General features: G+C 46.1%; 3 protein-coding genes across 9 annotated transcripts; 1 reads left to right on the top strand and 2 right to left on the bottom strand.

The window, feature by feature from the left end:
* The first annotated feature begins 63 nt into the window (after positions 1-63).
* hipk1a (homeodomain interacting protein kinase 1a) lies at positions 64-8,479 on the top strand. Of its 6 annotated transcripts, none has more exons than XM_047039360.1 (17): positions 64-250; positions 723-1,450; positions 1,531-1,904; positions 2,068-2,191; positions 2,349-2,468; positions 2,555-2,641; positions 2,749-2,930; positions 3,077-3,227; positions 3,424-3,643; positions 3,737-3,846; positions 4,252-4,386; positions 5,353-5,510; positions 5,609-5,794; positions 5,927-6,097; positions 6,232-6,437; positions 6,590-6,717; positions 6,856-8,479. In XM_047039360.1, exons 2-17 carry the CDS (start codon positions 725-727, stop codon positions 7,273-7,275), a joined length of 3,498 nt encoding a protein of 1,165 aa, XP_046895316.1. In that variant the 5' UTR covers positions 64-250; positions 723-724; the 3' UTR covers positions 7,276-8,479. The 6 variants fall into 6 exon arrangements, with proteins under 6 accessions (XP_046895316.1, XP_046895317.1, XP_046895318.1 ...); XM_047039361.1 differs by having other exon boundaries at positions 5,356-5,510; XM_047039362.1 differs by having other exon boundaries at positions 65-250; positions 5,633-5,794.
* A 131-nt stretch (positions 8,480-8,610) lies between these two features.
* Positions 8,611-10,275, bottom strand: LOC124480931 (coiled-coil domain-containing protein 42-like). The gene is made up of 6 exons (XM_047040607.1): positions 10,243-10,275; positions 10,009-10,113; positions 9,685-9,885; positions 9,303-9,524; positions 8,979-9,143; positions 8,611-8,707 (listed from the first exon to the last, which is right to left on the bottom strand). The coding sequence occupies exons 1-6, from the start codon at positions 10,258-10,260 to the stop codon at positions 8,627-8,629; spliced, it is 792 nt and encodes a 263-aa protein (XP_046896563.1). The 5' UTR covers positions 10,261-10,275; the 3' UTR covers positions 8,611-8,626.
* Positions 10,276-10,752: 477 nt separating this feature from the next.
* sdf4 (stromal cell derived factor 4) lies at positions 10,753-15,405 on the bottom strand. 2 transcript variants are annotated; one of them, XM_047040007.1, is made up of 7 exons: positions 15,270-15,405; positions 14,391-14,717; positions 13,712-13,848; positions 13,440-13,553; positions 12,893-13,051; positions 12,573-12,748; positions 10,753-12,387 (listed from the first exon to the last, which is right to left on the bottom strand). In XM_047040007.1, the coding sequence occupies exons 2-7, from the start codon at positions 14,702-14,704 to the stop codon at positions 12,211-12,213; spliced, it is 1,077 nt and encodes a 358-aa protein (XP_046895963.1). In that variant the 5' UTR covers positions 14,705-14,717; positions 15,270-15,405; the 3' UTR covers positions 10,753-12,210. The 2 variants fall into 2 exon arrangements, with proteins under 2 accessions (XP_046895963.1, XP_046895962.1); XM_047040006.1 differs by having other exon boundaries at positions 15,078-15,394.
* Between the last annotated feature and the right edge of the window lie 323 nt (positions 15,406-15,728).

Genomic DNA, 15,728 nt, shown 5'->3' on the forward strand with positions numbered 1-15,728 from the left:
GGTTTCAAATGCGCAAAACTGTTCACTACGGTAATACATCAACAGTAAGGAAGCTGCTGCAACGATGACAGTATTCGTGATGTAAAGAGTGGATGTCCACCCTTTTTTTTTTTCAAACAGCTGATATTTTTTGACGTGATAAGGCAATGCACTTTGTAGTGATGTTTCGATAGCAGATGTAGTTGGTTTCGGAAAAAAGCGAGGTGTCGCTTTGCATCCAACACAATCCAACAACACAGCAAAAGCACAGGTAAAAACAACCAGGCCTGGCTTAGGTTAGGCAAAACGAATGTCAGATTTGAGTTGTTAGCTATGGTAGCTAGCTACCCAGCTTGCTGAAATGCTGTGGCGAACTATTTGGCTTTCAAGTAAATGTAGCTAGCTAGCCGTGCAACAGAGTAAGTTTGTAATTTGTGTGATGGATCGATGGATGACGAATATTTCTCTACATAACGCATAACAAGCTAGCAAGCTAGACTAGAGTATACCTGGTTGCTTGCAAGTAAATGCTAGTAGCTAGCTAGCTAGCAAGCAATTTCGTCCGGGCACAGAAGGTACGTTTTGCGTAGTTGTATGTTTCTTGCTAACTTGTGTACCGTCTTGCTGGCTTCTGTAGCCTTCCACACTGTTTTGCAGTGACACGTCTCTCATCATTGGGACGATTGAGAGATCATGGGACTATCACTTATCAGGAAAATGTATCATTTCAATGTTGTACCCAGGTATGGCTTCCCAGATCCAGGTCTACTCCTCTCCCTCGGTGACCTCCAGTGCCTACACCCGCTCCAAGAAACTAAAGGTAGAGACAGCGTGGGATGTTAGCAACCAGTCGGGTGAAAACGGTTACTACCATCAGAGCTCCAGTCAGGCTACAGCATCCTCCCCCTCTGCCTCCAATTGTAACCCCACTCACAGCTCCTCCAACCAAGGGTTCCCACCAGCTGGAGGCTCCAGGGAGCAGACAGTCGTACGGGCAGCAGACAGCACTGGTAGTGTTCCTGGACCCCCTTCGTCATCCTCCTCATCCTCTAGCCGCCGTGTCAAGGATGCTGCATCCTCCTCTCAGCCCACTGACCTCCACCACAAACAGTACAGTCACAAGCGCAAGAGCGAGGAGGTGGACAGCAGTGATAGTGTCCAGATCCTGGAGGAGCTCTCTGCCCCTGTGGTGACCAACCGTACAGCCGGGGCTGGGGGCAACACCACAGCCCAGTCCATCGCACACTCCACCTCCACCACCAAGAGCAGCAACTCCCACAGTGAGGGAGACTACCAGCTGGTGCAGCATGAGATCCTGTGCTCCGTGTCAAACAGCTACGAGGTGCTCGAGTTCCTGGGGCGGGGCACTTTTGGTCAGGTGGCAAAGTGCTGGAAGCGTGGAACCAATGAGATTGTGGCCATCAAAATCCTGAAGAACCACCCCTCATATGCCCGCCAGGGTCAAATTGAGGTAAGGCATTGAAAAGCATCAGTATTATTGAGATAGTATTTGCAAAAGCATATTAATACCTTTCTCTGTTCTCTGTTCAGGTTAGTATCCTTAGCAGACTGAGCACTGAGAATGCAGATGAGTTCAATTTTGTGCGCTCCTATGAGTGCTTCCAGCACAAGAACCACACCTGCCTGGTGTTTGAGATGCTGGAGCAGAACCTCTACGACTTCCTTAAGCACAGTAAGTTCAGCCCGCTGCTCCTCAAGTCCATCCGGCCCGTCCTGCAGCAGGTGTCCACAGCCCTGATGAAGCTGAAGAGCCTGGGCCTGATCCACGCTGACCTGAAGCCGGAGAACATCATGCTGGTGGACCCCCTCAGGCAGCCCTACAGGGTCAAGGTCATAGACTTTGGCTCAGCCAGCCATGTGTCCAAGGCTGTCTGCTCTACCTACCTGCAGTCCAGATACTACCGGTGGGTCTAGTACAGCCTGTATCGTACATGACAACACAGTGACCACCAGATATCAGAGATGTAGAATGAATAGTTCTTACATGGGTTCACAAATATGTCATGTCAAATGTTTTTCCTGTTTTGTTAGGATATCCCGTGTGTAATGGTTGTAATGTGTTTGTAGGGCGCCAGAGATCATTCTGGGCCTTCCCTTCTGTGAGGCTATAGACATGTGGTCCCTGGGCTGTGTCATTGCTGAGCTGTTCTTGGGATGGCCCCTGTATCCTGGCGCCTCAGAGTATGACCAGGTCAGCAGCTCTTCTCACAAACTCTGAGACTATGGATGCTACCCACCGTTGGCATTTACTTGTCTACTTTGTGTGAAAAGTGTGTTTATTTCTCTCTTCCTCCCCCATCTTTCTCTCTAATAGTATTTATGCTCGTGTTTTGTCCTGTGCTGCACAGATCCGCTACATTTCCCAGACGCAGGGTCTGCCAGCGGAGTACATCCTGAGCGCTGGCACCAAGACCAGCCGCTTCTTCAACAGAGGCCCTGATTCCAGCTACCCTCTCTGGAGGCTGAAGGTACAGTACGTTGTCAGCTAGAAAAGGAACTACCTACACCTCGTCAGTCCTCCATTCTCAGCGCCCACTACTCTTCCTCTCTGCAGACGCCAGCGGAGCACGAGGCAGAGATGGGGATCAAGTCAAAAGAGGCCCGGAAATACATCTTCAACTGTCTGGATGACATGATGCAGGTGAGGTCACCACACATGTCAATCCTCCCCCTCCTCCTACCGCTGGTGTCAGAACACTCGGAACAATCGCTCATAGGAATTCACCCGTCATTGCTGCTGTGCTGCAGGTGAACATGACCACCCTGGATGGGACCGACGTCCTGGCCGAGAAGGCCGACAGACGGGAGTTCATAGACCTGCTGAAGAAGATGCTCACCCTGGACGCCGACAAGAGGATCACCCCCATGAAAACGCTGAACCACCCCTTTGTCACTATGACTCATCTGCTCCACTTCCCCCACAGCTCACAGTAAGCAGGGGACAGTCAGCAGGAAGCGGTGGTAGAAGTCTCTATTGTTTCTACATTGGGAGGAACTGTAGTCGTTGGTGGGGCTGGGATCTGACCACCTTGTCTTGGTCTTCCGGCCTTCTTTAACCTGCTGTCCTCTTCTCCAGTGTGAAGTCCTGCTTCCAGCACATGGACATCTGCAAGCGCAGGTGCAGCACCTTTGAGAATGGGAAGAATTTGTTTGCCAGCAACAGCACGCCCAGTGCAGCCACAAACCTCACTGTCACCTTCAGCAGCCAGCTGAACCAGCACAACCAGGTAGACAAGGATTATTCTTAACGATTAAGGCAGTAAAAAGCCAGATATACTTAAGATCTTGGACCAAAATATTTGAACAGCAATGTTGCAGTCGCTGAATACATAATGGTTTCAGGCATCAGTATTCACAGATCAAGCTCTCGGCTGGAAGGAATCCCATGGTGCACCATGCTAACGTGTATATGGTCCCTGTCAGATGGCGTCCACAGGTGGCCAGTCCCTCTCCCTGAGCAGCAACGTCCCTCTGCTGAACTACCAGCCTGGGTTGTACCAGCAGGCTACCATCAACATCCCGGGCCTGGCCCAGCAGAGTGTGCCCATGCAGAGTGTGCCCATGCAGAGCGTGCCCACCCAGCTGTGCCCCCAGACGGAGCCCTTCCAGCAGACCCTCATCGTGTGCCCTTCCACCATCCAGGGTGAGGGCCCTGACACGACAACAGTACTCGCTAAAATGCCGTTTCAACAGAATATTTCTCGTCGCTGAACATTGTGTTTTGGTGTTTTCGCAGGTCTCCAAACGTCTAATAAGCACTCTGGGTACCCAGTGAGGATGGATAACTCTGTCCCGCAGAACCAGTCTACCCAGCCTCTGCACATCCAGCCAGGCATGCTGGCACAGGTAGGACTTAGACACCCTGTGTACCCTGGGCCCATCTGTGTGTGCGCGCTGTAGATCTCTACACGTCTGTCATACATGAAGAAGCTTTGCTGTTTTTTGTTTTGTTTTATTACAATGTCTCAGCTGGTGCCGTCACTGTACGTGTTTGAATTGAGATCATTTTAATGAATGATCTTCATTAAGATTTTTGGGCTCAACACTTGTCTGTTGTTTTTAGGGTGTCTTTCACCAGAGAATAATTAAGGAATAACCACTCTGGGATTAATCCAGTTCTTACCTTCTCTTTTCGCTTTGGGGATGAGTGGAGTCCGGTAAAGGGAGGTAGTACCATCCTCCCGTGTTTACCTATCTAGTTACCTAACTCAACCACCCATCCCTACGTCCTCATCCACCTCCTCCTTCCAGGCCTCCTTCAACCCCCTGATGGTAGCCAGCCTGCACGCTCCCGTGGCGGGGATGCCCCCCCTGTGTTCGTTGCCCCTGGCTCTGGGCTGTGGGGCCGGGAGGCCTGGCCCTCTGGATCAGAGTACCACTGTGCTGGTAAAGCGTCCACACGACGACCCTGCTAGCCCTCGTCCAGCTGTCTCCCCGCCCCTTCTTCCACACACACATCTTCTGGGGGTGTGCAGAGGAGCATGGGGGCGCATGTGCTGCTTACTGAGTCTGTGCTTTTGCTTGAAGCTTCCTCGTGTTTCCTTCCCCCCCCCTCAAATAAGAGACCCTTTGCTTTGATACAGATTTGTCCAAAGTTTTGCCAAACAAAATGAGAAAAGCAGTATTTCTTATTTATATATATTTATTTAGCAGGGTTTTCCAAAGTGTGACCAATCTCCAATTGGACAGTTTGGGCAACAACAAAAAAACATGACTACTTGTTTTGGAATCACGCAACAAGAGGAATGCCAGTATTAATGTCACGTTTTCCCTTAAATCATTTCTGTCATTTTCAGGTTGGATTCTGGTGACCTGTGTATAACATGCATCCTGTGTGGCTCTTCTCTATTCTTCAGGACTGAGGCTCCATAGGCCATGACTGCTAGGCATTGGTGTTTTCCCAGCCTGTAGTGGCCTAATGTAAATTGGGTGATGATATTTTGATACATTTTTGGTTAAGGAGATATCATCCAGGACACTGGTGGCACCACTGCTACCTGTACATGCTATCAAGCCATAGCTAACCAATAGTTTGAACTTTTCTGTCCAGCATTTCTGTGTATGTGAATGTAAATTGTACTTCTTGGTGCATTTTCCTCATTGACTGAGAGGGGCATGCTGGAGGTCTTTGTGTTCCATGTATGACAGAAACAGACACGAAGACAACCGTGTCTGTCTACAACCTGCATGTGCTCGTTCTGACTCCTGTTGGTGGTCCTGGCAGAACCCACCTCCATTCTGCAGTCTCTTCATACTCACCCTGAACACGGCCCTCTTATCTCCCTTGTAGCAGCTGGGTTTAGATGTATGAGACAAAATGTAACGTGTGTGTGTGTGTGTGTGCGCGCGCAGCAGGGCTGGCCTGCAGGCACCCAGCAGATCCTCATCCCCTCCACGTGGCAGCAGATGCCAGGCATGTCCCTCCACAACCCTGCTCAGCAGGTGGTCCCTGACTCTCCCATGGGACTTCCCCATGCGGACAGCTCAGGCCAGCAGGGCTCCAACTGGAGGTGAGTGCTGCCCTGACCAAGGGATGGGAGTTAACCCATTCGGTACTCGTGGCCTGTACCGTCGGAGCATAAAAACGGAAATATAACCAGCACTGTAGCCGGCCAACTCTTTTTCCCACCAGGGGTCGTCACGGCGGCCAGTACGATGGGGTGAACCAGCAGGACGCTGCAGCTGGGCGCAACGCGGCTCCGGCCGTCTCTCAGAACCACGCTCTAGCCGCAGGGCACCCCAGGGCCCAGCAGGGGAAGAGGTCCAAGGCCCGCCATGCTGACAGCAGAGTCAGGTAACACTGAGCACATGCACACATTTGTCATACATTTTTATATAGCACATGGTCTGTTCACCTAAAGTTAGTGGTTGTTAGTGTTCAAAGTCTGTTTAGTTGACCATTGGAGGATGTTGTGCTTCCTGGCAGGCCTGTGTCAACCGTCCAGTCGGCCTCCTCTCTTGTCCAAACCTCCCTGGCCTTTGTCGGAGACCAGTCTCAGCCCATCATCATCTCCGACACGCCTAGCCCTGCGGTCAGCATCATCACCATCCACAGTGACACAGAGGACGAAGACGAGAGGAAGTTCCCTCCTACCTGGTGAGTTCACGTGTGAATCCAAAAGTGCTCGACAGGAAGAGGGTGTGTGGGTGTCGCGGGTTGGATTAAGGCCCAAAACAGCCTGACTCGAAACATGCAGATGTCGACTCGCTAGCTCTGTCTCTCTTTCTCAGCTCTGGAGCGAGTCAGAGGGCCAACGTGATCAGCTGTGTGACCGTGCACGACTCCCAGGACTCTGACTCGTCCAACAGCACTCCGCTGAGTCCCAAGAGGCTGACTAACTTGGAGGAGACCCCCTCCAAGGCCCTGGCCATCTCCACGCCCTCGGTCAAGAGCCAGCCAGGGGAGGCCACTGCTCACAAGGCCTCGGGGGCCTCAGGTGAGCCATGGACACGGTCTACATCTGCAAAGAAAACATCCATGACGGACATTCTAGAAGATTCCACCTCGGCATGGTGGGTCCACACTTACAAACTGATGACTTCATGTGCATCTCCCTGACACAGACCACACTTTGTTGTTGCTATTCAGAACCTGCAGGGGCCTCTGGGAAGTCCAAGAAAGGCTCGGGTGAGCAGTCCAACTGGTCAGGAGCCTCCAGCAGTGAGCGGCATCAACGAGCCGCATCGATCCGATCCCAGCCTCTCAACCTGAGTCAGGTAGCCTTTGATGAATTATTAGAGGTGTAGTTTACTTCTAAAGTACCATAAATTGTGTCTGTTTGCATTTGTAGTCCTCTGTAATGGTAAAAGGCAGGTCAAATGGCTATTATTATGTGCCGTGTTTCTCCAATATAGGTCCAGCAATCTGTGATGTCATCATCACATGACCAATCGGTGGGAAGTAGCGGCTCCTTGCGCAGACAGCCAACGTACCCTCCATCAGTCTCTTCCCACTCATCTTACCGGCTCCATGAGGCATCTCTCTTCAGTTCCACCCCTAACTTGTACGCATACCCAGCCTCCGCCGCCCTCGCCTCGGTCTCCCAGGCCGTGGACCTGATGAACGGAGGAGGGGCCTCATCCCGCCACACCAGACCCAGCCAGGCCTACTCCTCTCTGGGTCTGCTCCAGAAGAACAGCAGCCTGGGCCTGGTGGGCCACGCTCCAGGACAGTTCAATCATCACCATCAGCAGCAGCAGCAGCTGGCAGGCCAGCCTTACCCCCGCTCCAATGCTGCTTACCAGCGCAAGCTCAGCCAGTACCCCTACCTGTGAGGACTGCTGCTTGGCAGAGGATCGGTTGGAGCTAGCTTAGCCTCACTAGAAGACCAAATGGAGACCAACACTATGGAACACCACAGCACAGACTCATTACAGGGACTTCAATGCTTGTTCTTTTAAGAACACATTTTTTATTGTTTGAGATTAATTAGCATTGTTTTGGGTCATTCTAGCTTCTTTGTGATAATTAGTTGATTTTTAGTATATTCAATTTTAAAATAATTAATATTACCTTTGGTAGTGCACTTAGTATGTCATTTGTGTATTAAGCCAGATCTCTTTAAATAAGTGACACGCAGTCAAGAAACTAATGACTATCATTAATGTTGTTTGTATCATGTACTGTACCGCAACTAATCAAGCCGTGTTTCCAACTGGATTTATACTTTTAATCTTATGTTAATGTGTCAGTGTTACATTTAATGGATTGAGACACTGTGAGCAAATCTTGTTTGTTATTAATGTTATTTATGAGAATTTCTGTTATGTAATAGAAATTAAATTAGTAAAATGTGCAGAATTTGGCTTTGACTTGGTCAGTACATTGCAGATATATGTTTTGCAGCCTTGATCATTTCTTAATTTTGCCTTTTTTATTGGACCTCATAACCTTAATTTATAATTTGTGTAGTATATTTAACATGTTGTAAACATTGTAAAATTTTATGACATATTAGGTTGTGTAATTCAAAGGAAAACAATGCACCGTTCCTTCCTTATCTTATGTGAGGTGTTTGGATGCATGTGTCTAGGAGGATAGCCTGTCAGGGTGGTTTCTGAAGACTGGCGATGAAAGGTTTGATCAGTATTACTGGTAAGAAAGTCTGTGTCTATTATTTGTTGCACAGAACAAAAGACTGTTTGGAAATATTAAGGATCTTGTCATGTAGAGTGATGTTGTATGTGAATTTGTCAGTGTACCCAGTCAAGCTCTGATTTGGTAGCTCACAGTACCTTAACAGTAAACCCCAGTGCACATAGATCCTCTTCAAATGGTGATATTCACTCATTCTTGAATTGACTTGTGTTGAATATAATGAAAGTGATTCATGAGTATGTGAATTGATGTTAGATATCTGTATTTCAGAAGAAGTTATGGGTTTGGTGAAATGAATGTTCCTACATAACTATATTGAAGTGAAGTGCTTCAGTGCAACGCAATGAACTCATATACGCAATAAACTGATTCCTAAAGTGATTCAATGCTCTTAACTCTTTTTAATTTGAAGAAAAGAAAAAGGTACATGTTATCTTTGAAAATTTGAAAAGTGTAGTAAAATCAGTCTGTACTTCATTGATACAAAACAGTGTCATGGACAAGGAAAACTTTGGGGTGTGTGAGGCTTCATCGGTGCCCGGCGCCTGGCTGGTCCAGTCGGCTCACTTCCTCCCAGATGGAGATCAGATCAACCAGGAAGCTCTGGATCTGTCAGGAACGAGGACAACCAATCCACAGAGACATGCTAGCTTATCTAGCAGGATGATACATTTCCAAAAGGTATACAAAACTAGAAAGACACTGGACAAACTGATATGAGGACAGACGCTAACCAAGTAGGAAGGGAATATAACATCACTTGCCAATGCTACACATTATGTTATTAGTAATTACATATCGTCAGTGTGGATCTGGTGTTCGTCCATGGCCACTTTACAATCCAATATGGGCATACTTTTCTGTACACAGTAAACTGTACCTTATCCAGCTGTTTGAGTGTGTCGTCTGGGGCTACAGGTGTTTCACCACTGTCTTTGCTCCTCTTGCACACACTCTGGTAAAGGTTCAGGGTAGCCATCTTGATTGTACCCAACAGCAGCGTCTTCTTGGCAGCTGTATTCTGTATGTGGGCCCATCTTGATTCCTATCCATATAGAAGTAGGCATTGTTTTAGTGTGGCCAAGATTTCAGTCAACCAGAAGAAAGTAGATACTATAAATAAAGTATCTAAAAGATCAGTAAACTATCTCTCCATGGGACATTCAATCTGTTAACATGGGTTAATGGTGACTGTGATTCTCACCCAGATCATGCCCTCAGCGCGAGCCTTGTCCAGCTGGCTCTGAAGCTGGGCTAGAGTGTTGTTGTAGTGCAGCAGGGTGTCGTGGCTCTGCTCCATGTAGCGAGCTAGCTGCGTCCTAGAGTTCTCTGTGCTGTCCTGGTTCTGCTGGGTTGTGTGGACCAGGTCCTCTCGGGTCAGCATCAGAGTGTCATAGCGTGACATCACCTGCCGAACTTCCTGAAACTACAAAGGCAAACGAGAATCCACCAGGTGTGGAATTGGTAAATGTTGTGACATGTAGGTCAATAACACACCCTCACATGTTCAACACACCTGTTCCCTAATTCCTACATATTTTTCCAGGTCAACCAAAATTGTCTTGGCCCTACCCAAAGTGACCCACCTGCTCACTGGCTTGTACCACCTTCTGTAGATATTGGGGGTAGATGGCATTTTTCTTGACTCGTTCCTCCAGACTATCTCTCACTTCAACAAGAGCTTTCACATCCATCTGAAGGGCCCTCAGGTCCGCCTGCTTCTGATTGGTCAGCTCTCTCTCCCGTCCCGCCTTCTTCACAGCTCGACAGCGCTTTACCTCATTGTCCTTTTCAGAGGGTGATGTCCCAGGAAGATGAGATAATAAAGATGGTAGAGGTAGCGGTAGCAGTTATTTCATAACCTTGTATTAACTGGCTTTCGGCTACAATGGTTGTACTGATCCCAATACCTTTAGAAAGTTGTCAAATTTCTGCAGGTATTCCTTCATCTGGTCCTCCTTCTCTCTGAGCTCCTTCTTGCGGACTTTGAGGGCTCTAATGGTTGACTCAAAGTCCTGCAAAAGCAGCAAAATGCTACGTGAATGGATATGGGTGGAGAACACGACATCATCACAGTTAAGATATGCTAGTTTTGTTATTTCCAGTGGTATAAGCAGGGATTGTATAGATGAGTATGGTATGACCTCTTTTTGCATATTCATGGCATTGTGGACTATCTTGGCCTCCCGTGTCTTCTGCAGCAAACGGGAAGAAGGTGCCAGTATTTCACCTCCGAAAGACTTGGACTTCCTGTCAAAACACAAAATGGTAACCATATACAGCCATTCCAGTTATAGGTATTGTGATTCTGGAAGGAAAAGCAGTAATACAGAGCATTCAAAAAGTATAATTACACCAGCTGGTCACGAAGGTTCTCCCCAAAATAACTTTTAAAATATTCAGGCAAATTTACAGACATGTTGATGAGCTGTATTATAAAATAAAGATAAAATAAAGATAATATTATTCTGTTAGGCCTTCTACAAAAATGGCCATAGAATGGCATTGCTAGAATTTTGACTTATAAAATAATAATGGTCTCATAGCAACCATAGTTTAACTAATTAGAACTGAGTAAATGCTGAAAATAAATTAACTTGACACAGGAGGACAAAGCTTTTTAGTCCACATGGAGTACAATATATAAAGCTTTGTTAGATTCAGCAGATTAAGCTTTAATGTGGTGACAAAACATTTCCACAGGTTATTACAATGCAACATTTGAGGAATGCAGATTACAGAACTGCCGAAGCACAGCAAACAGAAGTACTTCTATGGCAGGAATTGATAGGGAACAGAAATAAACCACAAAACATTTTTTGAATTCACCAATAATAGTAAAATGCACAATGTGTCATCACCTGGATGCCTGAATAAATTATATATTACTCCATTTTAAGTGAAAAGAAATATAATTGCATACCACACTGTGCCATCTACAACTAAAGCTGTTGTCTGCCAATACGCATCATCTTAAAGCCATCATTGTGTTTGAATGATGAATAATATTCAACTAACCCTAACCCTAACCCTCTCATTCATCAGTTTCCATTGAACTCATCGCAAATGACGATTTGCATTAATAGCATTCGTAAATTTAGAAAGAATGATAAAATAAGCTATTCAACAAAACGTGTTTATTGTTGGAATTTTAAAACAATGCAGCACTGATTTAGCTTAAATGTGTATATTCTTCAATGCACGGTCCAAAATATATTAAGTGTCCTTAAATATTTGAACTGGACAAGCAAATGCATTTTGCAGAAGGGTGAACCCCCCTTACTGGATGTGGTTCGCCCCTACATGATGACGCGCTGGACTATCCTGGGTAGACACCAAGAACAGGACGGATAAGAGAACCAGAACATCCGTAAGGCCATGCCACAGCAACTTTACAATAACACAACAAAATACTTCCCAAATAATGAGGCTTTTGAGTGGTTTCAAAAGAATTGTGCTTCAGTTGGATACTCTGTGTGTATGCCTGTAATTGCATCACTTTTTGTTTCATTTCAGCAGCATACATTTTGTAACCCCATTTGACACACATTAAAAGGTGAGAAGATAAATTCAATACACTAAGGTATGTACATTGCTCTCTTTTTTTTGCAGTTACACAAACTTAATTGTCACTGGATGTTTTCAGTAAAAACTGAGTTTCAACAACAACAACAAAAAGTTGTGCAAGTCCTATCCATGAGCTACTGCATTAGTGGGGGAAATAATTGTATCTGTTTCCATTTCCTCATATACATAAAGTTCACAATATATTAACACAAATGAATTATGAAGGTGACACAGTGTCTTGAACGCACCAAATTCCCAACAGACCATTCTCCGTAAGAGGCAATCCAACTGCAGACAGAAGGCAGACCATGGCATGGCTAACTGACAGTCTGGAGATGAGAGACGTTTTATTCTTAGAGTCAGTGGAGGGGGAGGCATGGGGAACAAGGCTTTAAAAACACACAGAATTGCACACTAGCACATCCCAACACTTGAGATTTTCCATTCAGTAAGACAGGCGAGTCTTAGGCTGATTTGGGAGGATGCCCCCAGCCTGTCAGTTGGACAAGGGGACAAGGAAGGGGATTCTTAATGATCGTTTGTCTTCAGAACTCCTCGTGTACATTGCGGGCATAGTCCATGAGCTTGCTGCCAGTGAAGTATTCACTGTATTTGAGGATCTCATCCAGCTCCAGGTTGTGATTCTGGTTCTCATCAGCCACAGCAATCATCTGCTTGGCCTCATTCAGCGCATTGAACTCGTTCATGGGGTCCATGTACTCCTGAACAACAGGAAGAACCACAAGGATGAACAGAATAACAGGAAAGACAGGACGGATGAGTTATCAGAAATGTACACAAAACCCCTTGTCACATTAGATCCCAAATGTTGGCATCATTGTTCACATACATAAGTGCCCATTTTATTCATTATTCGACAGCAACCTATTCTTGGAGACAGTACTACCTCAAGTTCCTCCATGGTAACGATGCCATCATGATTAGCATCGATGACGTCTTCAAACTCCTTCTTCCTCTCCTTGACCCAGTCATCGTCAATGTCCTGAGCCTGCTGGTTCTCCACAGTGCCCATGGGCAAAGAGATGAACTCTGACAGTGTCAGCTGCTTATTACCATCCTGGTCTGCCAGCACAAAACAACACACACCTTGCATTCAGACAGCATTACCTACTACTTCTAGTAGTCTCCTTATTCATTTGCCAAGGTAAATCCATGGAACATAGGGTGTGAAGAGACTTCAAACTCATAAGAAAGAGTAGGCATTACCCAGGTCGCGTACGATCTCTTTGACCATGTATTTGAGCATGCCTCGGCTGTGCTCGGGGTGCAGGAAGGACAGGAACTCGTCCTCGTTGAGCAGCTGGTCTGCTGGTGGGTTGTCAGCCTGGAACCAGCGATCCTTCAGGCTCTCCAAAACCTCCTGAGCTGCACACACACACACACACACACATCACTTTTGTACATTTGATTCATTTAACAGCCTTCGATCCAAAGCAGTAAACAAAAGAAGGCAGAGCAGATGATCATGGATCAGAAGTGGGTCATTCTAAAAGGAAGGTGGTCAGAGCCAAGCAAATATTCGATTTTTTTTACTGGACACAGTGCAACAATACCATCATCTCAACTACAATATCACATCATTTGCATTATCCAAACACCGATAGCTAATACTTTGTTCTGGACTGCCTTAGGCCAGTCTATTCACAATAGTAGGCAAATCTATCCTCTGGACAGACTAATGCATTACTATTTATATAAATCTTATATAATATACAGGCTATGAACAAAAATAAGATGTGTGTTGTGAACTTACTTTCCTCATCTACCTTCAGATCTTCGTTATTCTTAATTTTTTCTGCCATTTCCTTTTCGTTAAATCCTTTGCTGGCCAAGAATTTGACCCGGTATTCATCCCACGTCACATGACCTGCCGTTGAAGGAAAGAAGAAAAAATGCACAACTTAACATCTGGGCTTTGGCTGTTGTGTGGTCCAATCCAGGCTGGGCCTGAGGAGCTGAGTGTTTGGTAACGGAGCTAACTCAGCAGAGCCATATGGATGGTCATGTGACGAGTGATCCCCTCACCGTCTCCATCTGGGTCGACAGCACGGAAGCTCAACTTGTTCTCCCTCACGGCCTCCTGGAAGTGCTCCTCTGTCTTCTCCATGATCCAGCGCTGCATCTCCTTGGCGCTGACACTGTTGTCTTTGTTAAAGTCCACCCTGGGGGGCAGAGGAGCAGCTTGTTCAAACAAGCCCGATCAATACTTTCAAATCGATACTTAAAAAGCTTTCTGGGATGGAGGGCTGGAAAACATCAGAGCCAGTCTAAATCAGTCGTGTCAGGTTGTGAATGGTTGTAAGCTGTGTGTGTGTGTGTGTGTGTGTGTGTGTGGTCAGTATGCCCTGACCACACAGGGCTTCTTTGTGCTATGCACCCAAACCTACTTTTCATACCCAACCTACTTTGCCTAATGCAAATTGACAAAGATACATGTTGTCTAGGTAGACTAGAGGATCAGAGTCAACATGATGGACCGTTTGTTTCTCATTATAAATCAAACCCCAAGCTTGCCTTCTTTGCACTTAAGCTTTGATTCCCCAGCATGGGTGAAACTGGGAAAGTGTTCACAGCACAGCAGTAGGTTGTTGTGGACGATCCATTACTAACACACATCCAATATGCCTCCACTGTGGCTTTAAATGGTACAACATCAATAACAAATTATTTCACTGATGTATCTGCAAGGAGAAACTTGTCTTACTTAATGAAGATATCCATCAGCTTCATCCTGTTCTTCCTCGGCTCAGAATCCTCCTCGAACTCCTCCATCTCTTTTCCAAGGAACACTTCCTGGTGGAAGTCCTTGTTCAGGTGGCCGTCCATCTCTAGCTTAACTCCATTCAGATGGTCTGGGGGCAGAATCTCGTTGTCGTCTTTGATGGTGGGGTTCTTTTCTTTCAATGATGATATATTGACTGCTGGTCGTGCATTGACATCCATGGTATGGAGCAGGGTAAGAAGGGCGATGGACACAGCCAAAAGCTGCCTGCACCAAGCTCTCCGCCACACAGACATCGCCACTGCTTTCCTTAACGGGCGGAAGTACGTTGGGTCATTCAAAACAACCAACTCACAGTTACACGTCACATAAGTAACCCAGCTATGCTAGCTAGCTAGCTAGGGTTGTATCTAATCTAGTTAGCCTATCTATTTCCAGTCTAGGAATTAACTACATATCATTGAAAAAAAAACAAATGAACGTATAGGTGATTGTATGTAGCCTACGTTGCTTTACTCTACTAGCTAGTTAGTTTGTCTACTGTAGCGATGGAGGGATTACTCTACTGCAGCTGTGTCAGTCTCAGCTAGCTAATGTTGTTGGTCAAGTCACCGGAACTGAACTGCGTAGCGAACAAAACAGATCACTCGAAATTAAATGGTAACCTACCTGCCAACGTTACACTCCAACGACAAATACCCTGAACACAGCACTAAATAGCTACAATAATAATAATAATAAAAAAGGCTAGGTCGCTAGCATTAGCCTAACAGACTAAACCAGAAACGCAAACTGTTGTCTAACCGTGTTACTAGTTCCTGTACACGTGGCTTCCCCAGGTTCCTGTACGGATACACCTACCTGCCAAGTGTAATGAGCGTAAACACAGCAGGTAATATTTTTCAGTCTAAAGTTCTAGTTCAAAAAATGACAAGATACACAAACTGTGCTGCAACGGTGCCAATCAGACAGATGCGATGGATGCTACGTGATACTGTCAGGAAATACAACGAGCTTGTCCGAACCCCATGTTGGTGAGGTCGCCCGGCATCAATACATTTTATTATTTACCTCTGGGTGGCACTATATACTTATTTTACCGAGCTCTCAATAAATACAATAATCAGGTGTATTTGTTCACGTATTTTTATTTAAAAAAAGTGAGGGCATTGAAGAAAGCCGTATTAGTCTTAGTATTAGTTTTGGGGCTTTGATGGTTTTGTGATCGTGGTCGTTAAGACATTGTTGATAGGCCCACGTTTATTTAATAAACCATGCATCATTATGTGCCGCAATTTGATCAAGGATGATAATATTTCA

This window comes from Hypomesus transpacificus, chromosome 18 (assembly GCF_021917145.1).
Source record: "Hypomesus transpacificus isolate Combined female chromosome 18, fHypTra1, whole genome shotgun sequence".
In the NCBI taxonomy this organism is placed as follows: domain Eukaryota; kingdom Metazoa; phylum Chordata; class Actinopteri; order Osmeriformes; family Osmeridae; genus Hypomesus; species Hypomesus transpacificus.